The sequence below is a fragment of the Bos grunniens genome, chromosome 5 (assembly GCF_055505025.1).
Source record: "Bos grunniens cultivar Pamir isolate PY7600 chromosome 5, Bosgru_T2T1.0, whole genome shotgun sequence".
Lineage (NCBI taxonomy): Eukaryota > Metazoa > Chordata > Mammalia > Artiodactyla > Bovidae > Bos > Bos grunniens.
The window spans coordinates 112,547,096-112,564,954 of NC_141169.1; the positions used below are offsets into that span (position 1 = coordinate 112,547,096).

General features: G+C 39.9%; 1 protein-coding gene across 4 annotated transcripts in view; it reads right to left on the reverse strand.

Moving 5' to 3' along the window:
* ENTHD1 (ENTH domain containing 1) overlaps positions 1 to 17,859 on the reverse strand; it is a 91,882-nt gene that overhangs the window by 63,628 nt on the left and 10,395 nt on the right. For all 4 annotated transcript variants that reach the window (XM_086402934.1, XM_086402932.1, XM_086402933.1 and 1 more), the window contains one exon: positions 6,899 to 7,141. In XM_086402934.1, coding sequence (XP_086259060.1) covers positions 6,899 to 7,141 — 243 coding nt within the window. The remainder of the gene's footprint in view (positions 1 to 6,898; positions 7,142 to 17,859) is intronic.

The following is a 17,859-nucleotide window of genomic DNA, read 5'->3' on the forward strand; positions in this document are numbered from 1 at the left end:
GTGAAGCTTTAGCTGCCACTCCCCGTTGCTCTCCATCACCCACTACTGCCTGAACCATCCCCTCCCCATGGAAAACTGCCTTCCACAGAACTGGTCCCTGGTGCCAAAAAGGTGGGGGATCATTGAGTGAGAGAAAATTCTGCTTATAAGGGGTTCATGTGATTAGATTAAGCCCACCTGAATACTCCCTTTTTTGACATATAATGTAACATAATCATGGGAGTGATAATTCATCATAATTCACAGGTTATCCTTACATTCAAAAGAGGGGGTTCAATAAAGGTAAGGGTCATTGAGGTCTATTCACAGAATTCTGCCTACCACAGTAGTCAAATTTACAAATACTTTAAAAAACAGTATTTAATAGTTTGCTCTTTTCTTGGTTTAAGAAATCCTTCCCTATTTCAATGTGGAAAAGATATTCTATATTTTCTTCTAAACATTCTGAAGTTTTGCTTTTTCACCTTTAAGTCCTTAATTCCTCCAGGATACATTCTTGTGTGGGCTTCCCTGGTGGCTCAGATGGTAAAGAATCTGCCCGAAATGTGAGAGACCTGGGTTTGATCCCTGGGTTCGGGAAGATCCCGTGAAGAAGGGAATGGAAACCCACTCCAGTATTCTTGCCTGGAGAATCCCATGGACAAAGGAGCCTGGTGGGGTACAGTGCATGGGGTTGCATAGAGTCAGACAGGACTGAGTGACTAACATACACACACCTACACACACACACACATACACACATTCTTGTGCACAATATGAGACAGAGACCTAATTTCACTTTTCCCAGCATGGATAAATGAATATCCTGGTACTGTTAAGCAGTTCATCCTCCCCCCACCATGTGAAACACCACCTCTGTCATACGCTAAGATAACACAGTTGTACAGGCTTGTTTTCAGGGCTCTATCGTTGGCTCCACTGGCCAAGCACCTATCCCTGCATCACTACCACACTGCCATGATCAGAGCTCTTTGTTCTTGTGATCTAGAAAGGCAAGCCCTCCATCTTATTCTTCTTCAGGAACATTTTGGATGTGCCTGACCTTTTGCTCCTTTCGGATGAGTTCTGGAATTAGCTGATCAAACTCCATGTTTAAAATCCTTTGGGGACTTTGATTTTAAATGTAGTCAATCAGTGATTCTCAACTTGGGGCAATTTTTGTCCCCAAGAGACATCTGACCACATCTGCAGACATTTCTGGTTCTCACAAAGGGAAGGGGTGTGAGATAATAGCATCTAGTGGGTATAGGCCAGAGATAAGCCTCAGCAACCTACATTGCACAGGGCGGTCCCCACATCAAAGCGTTATCTGGCTTAAAATGTCAATAGTACCAGGCTTTAGAAACCCTCCACTAAATTTGTGCAATTTGGAGACAACTGATACTTACTATTTTTTAGACTTTCAATAAAAAATACATATATATATTTCATTATTTAATTAAGTTTTTAGAAGATCCTTGGAGACTTCCCATACCTCTGGTGAATCCAGAAATGTCTCAGTATATCATTTCTAGTCTTTAATTATTGTGCAATAAATGAGTTTCTTGGAGCTCCTCATAAGTGTTATTACCAGAAGCAGACCTGAAATATCGTCAGTGAAACTTAGCATTAGCACAATTCCATTTTTATAAAAAGTTTCTCTCTAGTTATTCATCTTCATACGTATTTGTATGGATGGATGGTTAGCAAGATGCCTAGAATTTACATTCATCTGGTATCAATTATGGCTATTTCTGAGTGATTGGATTGGAAGTGATTGATGCTTTACAGTGGGTATATTTTTTTTTTTACAAGAATAAGGTGGTTTTTCTGAAACAAAAGAAGAAAAATAATAGGACTAGAAGCAAATATTCTAAGATGTGAATAGTGGTTGGTTTAGGGTGGTAGAGGTATAAGATGCTGTTTCTTTTTTGTATATTTATTTTTAAATTTTAAAAAAATCACTGCTTAAACATTCATCAGTGTAAATGTCTTAGTAGCAATCACACTTGAACCACACACTCTGCCGCTGAGACTGTGATAAAGCCACCAAATATGGCTCTACATCAACTCTCCATAAATATAAAGTTCACTGTGGGAAAATGCTGGTGGTTTTTCTGTTTTTGGTGCATGTCCTGTTTGTTTATCTTTGTGGTGGGTCCCCACTGCTCCGCACGGGCCTTCTCTCGTGGCAGCAAGTGGGGGCCACTCCCCAGCCGTGGTGCGTGGGCTTCTCACTGCAGGGACTTCTCTTGCTATGGAGCACGGCCTCTAGGCACACAGGCTTCAGTAACTGTGGTGTACGAGCTCAGGACTTGTGGTTCGCAGGCTCTAGAGCACAGGCTCAGTGGCTGTGGCACACAGGCTTAGTTGCAAGACGTGGAATCTTCCCAAACCAGGGATCGAACCTGTGTCCCTTGCATCGGCAGGCAGACTCTATCCACTGTGACAGCAGGGAAGTCCAACATGGGTGTTTTTGCTCATTAAAGTATGACAGCTGCTTTGAATTCTAACTTTTGGTTCAACAGGAATCGTGCAATTTTTAGGGAAATATTTCCATGATGTGAAATGTTATTACATTTAACACAGGCCAGAGCAATCCTTCTCTGATACAGGTAAAGTTCCACTGCAAAGAATAGTACCGCTAAAGAGCTCTTTATAGAAGACCTGATGATCCACAGAGGTAATGCTTTGCTGGTCTAGCTGTAAGCAATGTCTCCGGTGATAGTTTTTATAATTATTACCTCTGAGGAAAGGCCCTAACTCTGATGCTTACAGCTCAGAAAAGCTGAGTTATCACTGTGCTTTATACAGCTTTCTGTCTTGCCATCAAGCAGCACTTATCCTTCAGCTCATCTCTTCCTTCAAACAACAAAATCATCTAAATAAAAAATACCCAAGCTACCCACCAGAATTAAAACATGAGGAAAACATCCAGGAATAGGAAAAAAGGAGTAGAAGCAGCGATGTGTGTATAACACCTTCTCTAAAGTATCTTTTTTCCCTTGCTAATTCACCACAAAGAAGTGAGGCACAGCTGTTTCAGCTCAAGATCCTAAAGCCAGGGTATCAGATTTCTAGCAATGCATTCAATTTTACATTTCATTATAACTAAATAATTCAGAAGCATCTTTAAATTCCTTCTGATGGAAATTTACCCTTATGAAACTATAACTTGCCTTCATTTTCTCTGACTCAAATGTTAGAGTCATTTTCAATTTCTGTCTTTCTTCTCCAATATATCATCTATGTATCCATTCCCTCTCTATATTCTGTCTTTAAACATTACCTTTTCCTCATTTCAATAACCTTTGAGCGGGTCCTAGATTCAAACAACTGTCTTCTAGAAAGCTTCCCTCCAATTTGTAGCTCCTTCATTTCTACACAAAGCAATAAGAATTATCTTCCACCAACAGCTGTTTTCAGTAATAAGAAAGCTAAGTTCTGTGACTAAGCTGAACGTCCCTTCTGTTCTTCAAGGCCTACTATGGATCCTTCTTGCTAGTTGTATCAAACAAATTTCCAAATACTGCTAATAAACTGTATTTATAAACGGTGCAGAGTACTCTCAACTATCTGCCCACATTTTTCTACGTATTAAAATTTATATTTTCTGTTCCATTTAATCTGACAACCATGTATTACCATGATTAGTTCATTTCTTGTATTCTTTCCCACTATGGTAGGGACTATTTGTTGTCCCCTATATTTATTCTCTCCTTCTTCCTTAACAACAGATTTTCTTTCATTTGGGCACATGCTGCTGTTATATAAAGACTACATTTCTTAGCCTTTCTTGAAGCTAGGAGCGTCCATGTAACTAAGTGCTAAACAATAAGAGTACATAAGCCAAAATGTTACAGGCAATTTCCATAAACGTCCTTAAGGGAAGGGGCATTCATATTTTCAACGCTTCCTCCTTCCTGCTGGCTAGAAGGCAGAGGTAATGGCTGGAGGCAAGCAGCCATTGTGGATCATAAAGTGGAAGTTACACGGTGAGTTTGGTGGAACAAGAAAAGAGCCCTGACATCATGAAGAGCCATACTGGTCCTAGAATACCTAGTTCTGGACTATTTTTAGAAGAGAGAAGTTCTTACTATGCTTACACCACTACCAGTTCTGTGGCCCTAATACTGTCACTCACGGGTGCCCCTGATTTTAACTGATCCACACATCTCCAAGTTTTTATTTGCTGTTTTTCCTGTCCTATTAATAATGCCTCCTAATAAACTTTCTTATCTTCCCCAGGCCCAGCCGAATTAACAGTTTTTTTTTCTTCTTTTAAAATACAGTTTCATCATATAAATGGTAGTTTATAGAATATAGAAATCAGGGACTTCACTGGTAATGGTTAAGACTCCAAGCCTCCAATGCACGGGGCATGGGTTTCTTCCATGATTGAAAAAAAAAAAAAATACAGTTTCAGATTCAAATGCCTACATGGATATGGTTAGTATTGCTAAGCTTACTTAATCCAGTTTCTCTTTTTTGAACACAAACATGCACTTCTATATATCCCCTTTGTATGTATACGATATACAGTGATGGTAAATGAAATGTTAAAATCATGTAACAGATTCTTTAACAAACTTACTACAGCTTTATATGTAAAAATTCATTATTCACTTTAAATCTTCGCTACAAATGCACCTCAGCGATGCTGCCATCCACCAAAACTCCTTTGAACATCTTTTTTTTAAATCGGACTGAAAGTCCATCACCGGATATAACCTCTGTGAGAGCAGAAATACACCCGATTTGTTTACCAGGCCTAGCCAACAGTGTCTGGCACATAGTAGCCAGGTACTCAATACATGTAGTATGAAAAAAATGAATTGTAGCAAAACTTCTTCATTTGCAGGTAGACTGATTTTTTTTAATAGTCAAAAGGTATTCAGAGCTCAGTCTAGTTGAATAACAAGCTATCATAAAGCTGGGAAGTATCATTTTGGGTTTAAAAAAAGCAGTGACTGTAAGGCAATAAGCTAGATTTTCATATATGAATCACGAAAATGGCTCAGAGCTGAGCTACTTCTGCAGCAGTTTAGGGATTCATCTCATGAGTTGATGGTGAAGGGTGCCAAGCTTTCTCCCATCTCAGAGCATCTGCACCACTGTTTCCTCTGCCCAAAGATCCCAGATATACCTAGACAGTTCCCTCACTTCATTCAGGTCTCTGTTTACATCTCTGCCTCCTCCAAAAGAACCCCCCTCACTACCTGACCTAAAATAAAGCCATTCCTGTCCCTCTCTGCCCTGTCACTGCTTCCCTTTGCTTTACAGGACTTGACACTATCTGACACAGTATTTTACATCTGTTTTATTTAAGTGTGTTTAATATTTATCTCTGGCACTAGAATATTTGCTACATGATGAGAGGGGCTTTGTTTTATTCGCTGCTTTCACTCCAAAGTTCTGCTAGATATCCAAATTTCAAATTATAAATTTAATAAATATATTTATAATGAAAGAAAGGAAGAGGAAAGCAAATGGAAGAAGGAAGAACAAAAATGATAACAGAGAAGTAGCGAAAGAGATGCAGAAACTCTAGGTGAGTCATAATTGGTTATTTTACTCTGATACTTCATTTTAGGTATCAGTTTGAATTTAAGGCTTCTATGAGAAAATTTCAGAATGTGTCTCTTTCAAGATTTGTTTCAAAGGACCAGGTCCCCAAAGAAAGAGGTTCCAGTACTTTTTAGAAGTATTTGGTTGGTATTTATTAATACTATTATAATTACAATGCCCACCTCTCTTACTATCTCTCAACTGCCCAGTCCACACCAGTGCAAATGGAGTGAACATTTGAGAACTCTTGACTTGTCAGAATAGTATTATACTTTAACGATTTTTAGCAGGATCGTTTTGTATTGGCATTAATATTAACATTTAAAATTTTTAATATTTAACTGACACCTGGAATGTCTATCTTTCAATATCTTGCTTAATATGGTTACATGATAAAGCTGGGAGGCAGGCATTTGAAGATGCTTTCAACTATGTGCTCCTACATGTATGTAACATACATGTAACATACATATATATATGTAACATAACATATGTGTATGTTACTCCTACTATGCCCCTCACTATGGCACAAAGTGTGTAGCTGCTTTCAAGGGCCAGTTACCTAAGTCACATTTCATTAATATTTTTGCTTCTTCAAACTGTCCATTCTTTACACACAATTTATGAACAGGGTTTATACTGGAGAAGTTAGAGCCAAATGACATTCCTTTGTTGTTGTCTAGTCGCTAAGTTGTGTCCGAGTCTTTTTGACCACGTGGACTGTAGCCCGCCAGGCTCATCTGTCTGTGGGATTTCCCTTTGTGTTTCAGCAAATTCAGTAGAAAAGATAACTGCCTTTCTGATTTCTATTAAAACATTATAAATAAGTGCCTTCTTTTCTAAGAAGGACTACTTTTCAGTGGTCCAGATTTAACGTTTTAGGTAAAGGAAAGGGTTATATAACACAGGGAACTTTCCTAGAAGAGTTTTACAGCATTCTCAGAATTTGGAGGCACATTTTTTAATGTCAATGTCCTGATTTGGAGGTTCAAAGAATGCAAATGTGTGCACACCCAGACCCCTAGTCTCCGAACACACTTCTCCTTCATCTCCAGTTATGATTAACATCTTAAAACTCAATCCGGATGCCAAATAGGGTAGTACTAGTTTAATACCTTTAAAGCTCAAAAACATTTTATTTGCATCCCAGATAACTGCATTCAGAAAAAGTCATAAAATTATCTACTGAACAGTATCCTTCATCACTGTTGTCTACATTATGATGTCTAATGTAGTAACAGTACTACTAACATAGCATTAATACTTCAGTACTAAAACCCAATGTTTTCTACTTTTTAATTGTTCTTAAATGATATCTATTGCACTTTAGGCCAATGCCCATTATACGCACTTTTATTATGTAGCCGTGCAACCTTAAGAAGCTTATTCTTCTTCTCTGAAACAGGAATTTCTGGTGTGGGGGCAGAAGCGCACGCTGTTGGTGAGTTACCCGCACCAGGTAATCTTTTAGGAAATGTCATAGAGTAGGAGGTACGCCGTCTAGTCCGACACGCCACTTCCCTCTCTCTATGCAGCAACTGTTCGTCCATCAGCAACGTTATAACTTGTTTTGACTTTTCCCGGATATAATAACCTGAAAAATACATTAATTGGCTTAGAAAATTTTAATTAAGGCTACCATAGAATTTTATTCTAAGAAAAAATAAGCAAAGTTGTAAAAACCTTTAGCAAATGTAGAGGGAAATCCAAATTTCATCAGAATTGTCAATGACTATACTCTTATTCTTACACTTTGAGAAGTAAGCATATGATGAAATCACATCATGCACTGGCATTACATTTTTCAATGGCATTTTAAATATGCCATTGAATTTCTCTTCTGAAAGCACTACGTTATTTATTTCGTTTTTCAAAGTGGCATTGAGCACCACCTAATACTGTACTATATAGGCGTCTGTTTACTTGTTTATTAGTTTCTCACCTGGAATACAAGCTCCATGAGGGTAGAGACTCTTTAGTGTCTAGAAGATGATTGGCACACAGTAAGTGAAAGTAAAAGTCGCTCAGTCGTGTCCGACTCTTTGCGACCCCATGGACTATACAGTCCATGGAATTCTCCAGGCCAGAATACTGGAGTGGGTAGCCTTTCCCTTCTCCAGGGGATCTTCTGAACCCAGGGATCGAACCCAGGTCTCCTGCATTGCAGGTGGATTCTTCACCAGCTGAGCCACAAGGGAAGCCAAAGAATACTGCGGTGGGTAGCCTAACCCTTTCTCCCACAGATCTTCCCGACCCAGAAATCGAACTGGGGTCTCCTGCATTGCAGGCGGATTCATTACCAACTGAGCCATCAGGGAAGCCCATAGTAAATACTTAATGAATATTTACTGAGTGAATGAATCAATAAAGGAGAAAATTACCAAAAAGTCTCCATTTTCTTCTTGATGCAGTGCAAATGGAGCCAACAGATGAAAAATACTGGTTGCAATTTACAACTTAGCTGCCTGAGAAAGTTATTTGGCCTGAAATAATTTCTTAGAACCTTCCTAATTGGAAAAGGTTAGAACTACAAATTATGGGGCAGATGTGGAACATTCTACTCAGAGTCTGCATGGATGGGTGGCTTTGAGGAGAGCTGCAATAGTTCAAAGGGAGAACCAGGTGCCTTGAGCAGAATGTCAAATACAAGGATGAGGGGCTTCCCCCCACAGCCTCAGGCCTCCTTCCTGAGGAGCAGTCTGCAGCATCAGGACAGTGAGGCCACAACACTTCACAGAAAATTGGGAAGAAATCATCCCAAAGTGAACTTCCCATTCAAGGATGCCCACTGCCCTAGCCACCTCCCATCATCCCCTAGGTACTGGAGGGTAGGAACCTGGATGTTTAAAAGGATCAGAGTTGAAACGGAAAAGATTCAAGAACCCAATAAACCTGCTTCAATGATGAGGTAAATAATAACAATAGTAATAAGATGGCATCTACTTACTTCTTACCAATACATTTCTGAAAAGGATGAATATATAGTACTAAAATATAATGGGCTTCCCTGGTGGCTCAGTGGTAAAGAATCTGTATGCCAATGCAGGAGACATGGGTTTGATCTCTGGGTTGGGAAGATCCTCTGGAAAAGGAAGTGGCAACCCATTCCAGTATTCTTGCCTGGGAAACCCCATGGACAGAGGAGCCTGGAGGGCTACAGTCCATGGGGTCGCAGAGAGTCAGACACGATTTAGCACCTAAACAACAACAACAAACTAAAACAGGATAGTGCTGAAACAGTTAGGCAGCAACTACTCTGTGTTTGGAAAAAGGGAGAATAGTGAAGGGGACTGAAGAGGGGGAGAGAGGAGGGAAGGAGAGGGAGACAGAGAGACAAAGAGAGGACAGGGGAGGAGAGAGAAAACAGATTCTCTGAGATAGGAAATTAAACTACGTAACAGATCAACAGCCAGATACTACATAAGACACATCAAGATGGAAAGCTTGTTAGTTGAGGTGAAGGTTGAAACAAAAACAAAGCTATATACCATTTCATTGGGAATCTTCTGGTCATTAGTGACAGAACCTCAATTTGAACTGCTTGTGGGAAAATCAGGGGTTGCAACTGGGCTACAGATACAAATGAAGCAGAGACTAGCAAACTGCCAGCACCCTCGCCCAACCACCTCTGCTTCCCTCTGTGACGCCTTTTCTCTTCTCACAGGTCCGCTTCTTCAATCTGGATGTGGAAAAGGCCACAGACAGCTCCATACTCACACCTCAGACTGTGTCACCTGAGAAGTCTCCTTCTTCATTATTCAAATTTGAAAATTCCAGGAGAATCACACTGAGTGGCCCAGCTTGAAAGTCACCTACCCGTCACTATGGCCAGAGAGTAGGATGCTACCATTGGCAACCCTCATTAGAAAGACACAGTGGATTAAAATGCGTGAAATAATGCCGTCTGCAGCAACACTGACGGACCTAGAGACTGTCATACTAAGCGCAGCCAGTCAGACAGAGAAGGAGAAACACCATATGGCATCCCTTATACATGGAATCTAAAGTAAATGATACGAATGAACTTGTGAAACAGACACAGACTTAAGAAAATTATGGTTGCTGGGCTGTGGTAGGGGAGAGGATGGGGGAAGGGATAGTTAGGGAGTTTGGGATGGACATGTACACACTGTAACATTTAAAATGGATAACCAACAAGGACCTAATGTATAGCTCATGGAACTCTGCTCAATGGTATGTGGCAACGTGGATGAGAGGAGGGTTTGTATATGTATGGCTGAGTCCTTTTACTGTTCATCTGGAACTATCAAAACACTGTTTGTTAATTGGCTTTACCCCAATACAAAATAAGAAGTTTAAAAAAAATTTCTTAAATTTTGTACCCATATGAAATGATGGACGCTCACTAAACTTATGGTGGTAATCATTTAATAATGTATGTAAGTATGCTGTATATCTTAAACTTAAACAGTGCTACTGGCAGGCGGGTTCTTAACCACTAATGCCACCTCGGAAGTCCCATATGTCAAATACATCTCAAGAAAACTAGAAAAAAATTTTTTTAAAAAGACACAGTGGGGTGAGAGGAGGATCAACAGGATAGAAAAATGAACGAGGAAAAAGCCAGTATGAACAATCCTCCCAAACTCAAAGGATGAGAACATGCAAGTCTCTAGATTAACTATGCAACAGGTAATTCTCGAGGATGTTAACTTACGCAGTCGTTTAACCGTTTCCTGTATACTTTAAGTTTCAGGAAATATTCTAAGTAGTGGGGGCACCGGTGAGGAAAAGACAGACAAGATCCCTTACAAAGATAATTTCAGATAAAAATTCATGTTTTACAGGAAATGAAGAAGAGAGATGTGCTAACATCAATTCAGGGTGCGGTCAAGGAAAGTCTTACTGAGGAAGTTACATATCAGCTGAGGCTTAAACAGCAAGAAAAAGCCAGCTGCATAGACCTGCACAGGGAGAGCTCCTGGCAGAAGGAACAACCCAGATTTCGCTTCTTCAGGAAAGCCTCCTACTGAGAGATAACAACCCCTTTCCGCCTCACCCTACACGTACCTCAGGACCTCACTGGTCACATTAGGCCCCCCTTCACATACTCACTGGAGAAGAAAATGGCAACCCACTCCAGTACTCTTGCCTGGAAAATTCCATGGACGGAGGAGCCTGATAGGCTCCAGTCCATGGGGTCATAGAGTCGGACACAACTGAGTGACTTCACTCACTTTCACTTTCACACACTCACAGCACCAATACCTGTCTTTCAGAGGCTTCCACGGTTTGTAACTGTCTGTGTGATAAATGTCTTTTTCTTCTATTAGAGTACAATATCCATGAAGGCCAAAACTATCCTTGTTCTCTTAAGAGAAACTTAAGAAACATTTGCATGTTTCACAAGCTGGAATCAAGATTGCTGGGAGAAATATCAAAAACCTCAGATATGCAGATGACACCACCCAAATGGCAGAAATCGAAGAGGAACTGAAGAGCCTCTTGATGAAGGTGAAAGAGGAGAGTGAAAAAGCTGACTTGAACCTCAACATTCAAAAAACTAAGATTGTGGTATCCAGTCCCATCACTTGATGGCATATGTTGTTCAGTTGCTCAGTCATGTCCAACTCTTTACAACCTCGTGGACTGCAGGCTTTACCCACTGAGTCACAGGGAAGCCCAATTTATATGGTAAAAGAAATCAAATAGTCGTTGCCTCTAGGAAAAAGGGAGGCTTGACTGGAAAGGGTAATAAAGGGACTTTCTGGGATGATGGAAATGTTCTTTATTTTAAGTGGGTGATGGATATGTTTATCAACATTTGCCAAACTGTACACTTAAGATCTATGTGTTTTAAAGTACGTAAGTTACATCTCAATAAAGCATTGTTAGCATTAAAAATATACTTTAAAAATAATTTATAGTAAAGAAATGGAAAATATTATTAAAGGAGTCAGTTATCACTTTTACAGTTTTTATATTCCTAAAAGAAAGTCAATTGCTATAAATTTGCTGAAAGTATAAATACATAAAGGTATTAATCATCCATTCACCAAATACCTATTGGGTGATCCTACACCCACCCAGGCATCATACTAAGTACTAGGAACACTATTATTGCCCTTAAGAAATTCAAGTTTGGGGAACTTCCCTGGTTGCTCAGTGGTTAAGGACCCATCTTCCAATGCAGGGTATGCGGGTTTGATCCCTGGTCAGGGAACTATGACCCCACGTGCCGTGGGGCAACTGAGCCCGCGCGCCACAACTACTGGAGCCCACGTGCTGCAACGAAGATCCCAAGAACCACAATTAAGACCCAACACACCAAAAATAAGGAAATAAATATTTTTTAAAAAAAGAAGAGAAATTCAAGTTTTGTAAGGGATACAGACACGGATATCACTGTACTCTGACAGAGGTATACAGACACTGTGGACATAAAGGAGAGGATGGTCCACTCTCTCTGAGGATGTCAAGCAGATTCAGGACTCTTGACTCAACTATGGAAACAAGGCATCTTCTCTGATGAGTCTGAGCCTTACCTGTAATGGGCCCTAAATCAAAGATAAAAGAAAACTGGCCAGTCACGCTAGCTATATCAAGTTACTTGCCCAAATTAGTTACACTTGAGTGAAGCATTTTCTGTTTTAATTGGAGGATAACTGCTTTACAATATTGTGTTGGTCTCTGCCATACATCAACATGAATCAGCCATAGGAGTACATATGTCCCCTCCCCCTTGAATCTCCCTCCCACTTCCCACTCCATCCCACCGCTCTAGGTTGTCACAGAACACCAGATTTGAGCTTCCTGCGAGTGAAGGACTTTTTAAGCCATGAGAGCTGCAAGGGGTACATTTCTTATACCATCTTTGAATGGTATAAGATAAATAACCATAAATGGTATAAGATAAATAACTCTGAAACATGCAAAAAAGGATAAACTGCTCAGCTCCTGCTCCAGATTAGTGAACAGAGCTAGTTCAGTTCTTAGGTCCTTCCTATCTGCTTTGTGTAACTAGTTAAATGCTTGGTCAAGTCTGGAGACAGACACGTGTTGACAAGACGGAGTAGAAGTGTGACGAGCATCAGGAGGATGGGGATAATGTCATTCATTCATTCACCGATACACTGCAGTAGTTAAGAACATGGATTCTGAAACCGAAACACCTAGACTGCAATCCTGGCTCTGTCACTGTGTGAACTATTAGGTTGGTGCAAAAGTAATTGCAGTTTTGCATTGTTGAAATTTACTGTTTGATATTGGAATATATTCTTAAATAAATGTGGTTATGTTTACAGTATTTTAATGTGCATTTCTTGCTTTATGATTTTTCGCTAATGACTTATTACTTGCTCTGTATTTTATATGTATTTTAGACTATGAAAATGATGTTAGACAAAAAGTAAATTTGAGCAATTTTCTTATTCGAGTTCAAAATGGGGCGTAAAGCAGAAGAGACAACTTGCAACATGAGCAACGCATTTGAACCAGGAACTGCTAATGATCATACAGTACGGTGGTGATTTGAGAAGTTTTGCAAAAGAGACGAGAGCCTTGAAGATGATTGTGGTAGCTGGCCATCAGAAGTTGACAACAACGAACTGAGAGCAATCATCAAAGCTGATCCTCTTACAACTGAGAAGCTGCCAAAGAACTCAACATTGACCATTCTACAGTCATTTGGCATTTGAAGCAAATTGGAAAGGTGAAAAAAATCTCCATAAGTGTCTCATGAGCTGACCAAAAATGAAAAAAAAATCGTTTGAAGCATCTTCTCTTATTCTATGCAACAACAGCTAACCATTTCCCAATCAGACTGTGGCATTCAATGAAAAGTGGATTTTATCCAACAATCGGCAATGACCAGCTCAGTGACTGGACCGAGAAGACGCTCTAAAGCACTTCCCAAAGCCAAATTTGCACCAAAAAAAGGTCATGGTCACTGTTTGGTGGTGTGCTGCCAGTCTGATCTACTACAGCTTTCTAAATCCCGGTGAAACCATTACCTCTGAGAAATATGCTCATAAATCGATGAGATACACTGAAAACTCCAACACCTGCAGCCAGCACTGGTCAGTAGAATGGGTCCACTTCTCCACGACAACACCCGACCACACATCACACAAAAAATGCTTCAAAAGTTGAATGAATTGGGCTACAAAGTTTTGCCTCATCCGCCATATTCACCTGACCTTTCGCCAACTGACACTTCTTCAAGCAGCTCAAAACTTTTTGCAGGGAAAATGCTTCCACAACCAGCAAGAGGCAGAAAACGCTTTCTAAGAGTTCGTCAAAATCTTGAGGCACAGATTTTAAAAGTCATGTATTTATTTTGAGATAAACAATTTGATTCATTGCTTTAAATTTACTTCACCTGAAAAGCTGTCTGGAGGTTGAATAAAACCATACTGAGAATATCATTTGAAAATATTAACGTACTATTTGCAAATAAGTTTCTCTCGTTTCCCACCTCTTCTGACTTGTTTTCTCAACTTTTTTCCCCAGTAGTATCACTGTTATTAATTACTAAGCATGTTCTTTGTGATAGGCACCGTTGTAACGTTGGAGATGAAGCCTGGACAAATACCTGTGGCGGATCCATTTTGATATTTGGCAAAACTAATACAATTATGTAAAGTTTAAAAATAAAATAAAATTAAATTAAAAAACCAGACACAGAATGTTCCTGTCCTTATGAAACTTACTTTCTAGTAGGAGAAGCTATGTCATAAATAATAAGATAAAACATACCAACATCTGACAAGAAATATCATGAAGAAAAAGAAAACAGAAGGTGCAAAACTTATCAGTGCAAAGAGTGGGCGGGGCTGCTTTTTTGTAAATAGGGTAGATCTAGAAGTCTGCATGGGCTTCCCTAGTAGCTCAGCTGGTAAAGAATCCACCTGCAATGCAGGAGACCCGGGTTTGATTCCTCGGTTGTGACAATCCCCTGGATAAAGGATAGGCTACCCACCCTAGTATTCTTGGGCTTCCCTGGTGGCTCAAATAGTAAAGAATCTGCCCACAATGCAGGAGACCTGGGTTCAATCCCTGGGTTAGGAAGATCCCCTGGAGGAGGGCATGGCAACCCACATCAGTATTCTTGCCTGGAGAATCCCCATGGACAGAGGCGCCTGGCAGGCTATAGTCCATGGGGGTCACAAAGAGTCAGACACGACTGAGCGACTCAGCACAGCACAGCACAGAAGCCTGCACTAATAAGATGACTTTTTGAGCAGAGATCTGAAGGATGCAGAAAGCACTACAGATATCTGAGGACTCCAGGCAAAGGAACAGCAAGTATAAAGACCATGGAGGAAAAAAAAAGACTCTTTTCTATAATATCTTCTACTTTTATCTTTTCTCTGGTCTCTTCTTGATAACCTGTATCTAGGGTATGATCCAGCTGTAGATTACTTCGGTCACTACAATTTCTCCTTGATTAATTTCTCCCTACAGATTTCACTCTGCTTTTTTTCTTCTCTGATTGAACAAAATTATTCGCACCAAGCAGTTTTTTAAGGATCACATTCCTTTCTTCAAGTCTCTTGTTATTTTTATGACTTCCATTCAATAAAAATTTACTAATCATTTAACATATGGTATATACCCTCAGAATTTAGATAAGAACAGATATACATAGCAGATAAGATACACTATAAAAATACCACTCTGATATTATGCATAAACTGCTGTAGCAATTATTTCTGCCCAATGAAGAAAGGAAGAGAGTTGGGGGTGGGGGGTACAAAGGAAGACGCTTCTGAGCTAGGATCTGAAGGCTAAATAGGAATTCAAAGAGCAGATATCAAGGAAAGAATATTACAGGGAAGAAGAAACATCTTAAGTACAAGTAGAGGTGTATAAGCAAATAATATATCAGGATTGCTTGGTGATACAATGCACTAGATTGAAAACTAAAGAAATGAGTAGAAAGGTAGATTGGAAACACATTAATGGTCCTGACATTATCATGAGAACCAGTCGTTTTGAACTATTTCAATAGCACATCTCAATAACAAAGTTTTACATATGTATCCACCCCCTAAATATATGTATATTTACTTATGTATGAATTATCTCAAGAGCTACTATTCTAATATGTTACACTCACTAGAGAACAAACACAAAAAGAGAAGTGTATAAAACATAAAATAAGTAATACTTTCCCCAATGCAATAGTTTTTCATTAATATTTATTAAATTAGTAGTGTGCACCAGTTATCAATCGATAACTAATATGCCTTCCATAATCAACAAATGAATATGCAGTTGACCCTTGAACAACACGGGTTTGAACTGCGTGCGTTCACTTAAATGTAGATTTTTTTTTTCAAGAAATATGTACTATGATACCACACAATCCACTGCTGGGTGAACCTGAGAATGTGAAACTGAAAACAGGTTATAAAGTTACGTGCAGATTTTCCGCTGTTCACCAGAGGGGGACGGTGTCAGCGCCCTAACCCCCCAGTTGTTCAAGGGTCAACTGTAGTATGCTTCTGCTGAAAATTCAGTTCTAACTTGCCTTTTTTTTTTTTCTTTCTTGATGCTAACAAAGCGAGTATTTATAAAGTCCAACACAGCATAGTTGTATTTCTTTAATCCTAAACTCAAACATTAGGTAATCTGAAAGACAGTGTATTCAAACATAACCGTACATATGATACTTTGTACATATGAAAGGTATAAATGAATAAATAGATTTTTCTATATATTGATAATTGCATGCTTATCTACTTTCTCTCTCGAAATAGCTCATAAACTCTTTAAAGCAATGGCTGACCCTCTCTTTCCATTTAAAAAGATATTATCATAGTGGTAAATACAGTAATAACATAGCCGTTTTGTGAAGTACAGAAATGATTATACCCCATTCACCATTATCCAAAAAATTATGCCTTTAAAACCTAACTCTTGGGGAAAAACAATATCATATACTCCAGGTGGCGCTAGTGGTAAAGAACCCGCCTGCTGATGTAGGAGACATAAGAGACTCGAGTTCAACCCCTGAGTCGGGAAGACCCCTGGAGAAGGGAACGGCAATCCACTCCATCATTCTTGCCTGGATAATCCAATGGACAGAGAAACCTTTCTACAGGGTCCCAAAGACTTGGACACGACTGAAGCAACTTGGCACACACACAACGCATATATATGGAACCTAGAAAGACGGTACTGATGAAATTATTTGCAGGGCAGCAGAGCTTCCCCGGTAGCTCAGCTGGTAAAGAATCCACCTGCAACACACGAGACCCCAGTTTGATTCCTGGGTCGGGAAGATCCACTGGAGAAGGTTTAGGCTACCCACTCCAGTATTCTTGGGCTTCCCTGGTGGCTCAGCTGGTAAAGAATCCACCTGCAATATGGGAGACCTAGGTTTGATCCCTGGGTTGGGACGATCCCCTGGAGAAGAGAATGGCTACTCACTCCAGTATTCTGGCCTGGAGAATTCCATGGACTATTCCATGGGGTCACAAAGAGTTGGACATGACTGAGGGACTTTCATTTTCACTGCAGACACAGATATAGAAGACAGTCTTATGGGTAGGAAAGAAGGAAGGAGGAGGGTGTGATGTATGCAGAGAGTAACAGCTATGGCTTTTCAGTAGTCATACATGGATGTGAGAGCTGGACTAATAAGAAAGCTGAGCACTGAAAAATTGATGATTTTGAACTGTGGTGTTGGAGAAGACTTTTGAGAGTCCCTTGGACTGCAAGGAGACCAAACCAGTCAGTCCTAAAGGAAATCAACCCTGAATATTCATTGGAAGGACTGATGCTGAAGCTGAAGCTCCAATACTTTGGCCATCTGATGCGAAGAACTGACTCACTGGAAAAGACCCTGATGCTGGGAAAGATTGCAAGCAGGAGGAGAAGGGAATGTCAGAGGATGAGATGGTTGGATGGCATCACTGACTCGACAGACGTGAGTTTGAGCAAGATTCAGGAGTCGGTGATGGACGGGAAGCCTGGTGTACTGCAGACAATGGAGTCACAAAGAGTAGGACACAACTGAGCAACTGAACTGTACTGAACTGAACATGGAAACTTACATTACCATATGTAAAATAGAGAGCCAATGGGAATTTGCTGTATGACTCAGGGAACTCAAACCGGGGCTCTAACAACCTAGAGGGGTGGGATGGGGAGAGAGATGGGTGGGAGATTCAAGAGGGAGGGGACATATGTATACCCATGGCTGATTCATGTTGATATTTGGCAGAAACTAACACAATTCTGTAAAACAATTATACTTCAATTAAAAAATAAATTTAAAATTAAAAAAAAAGAAAGAGTTAATGTCTGTAGTTTTGAATCATCTCCTTAAAGAAAAAAATAAAC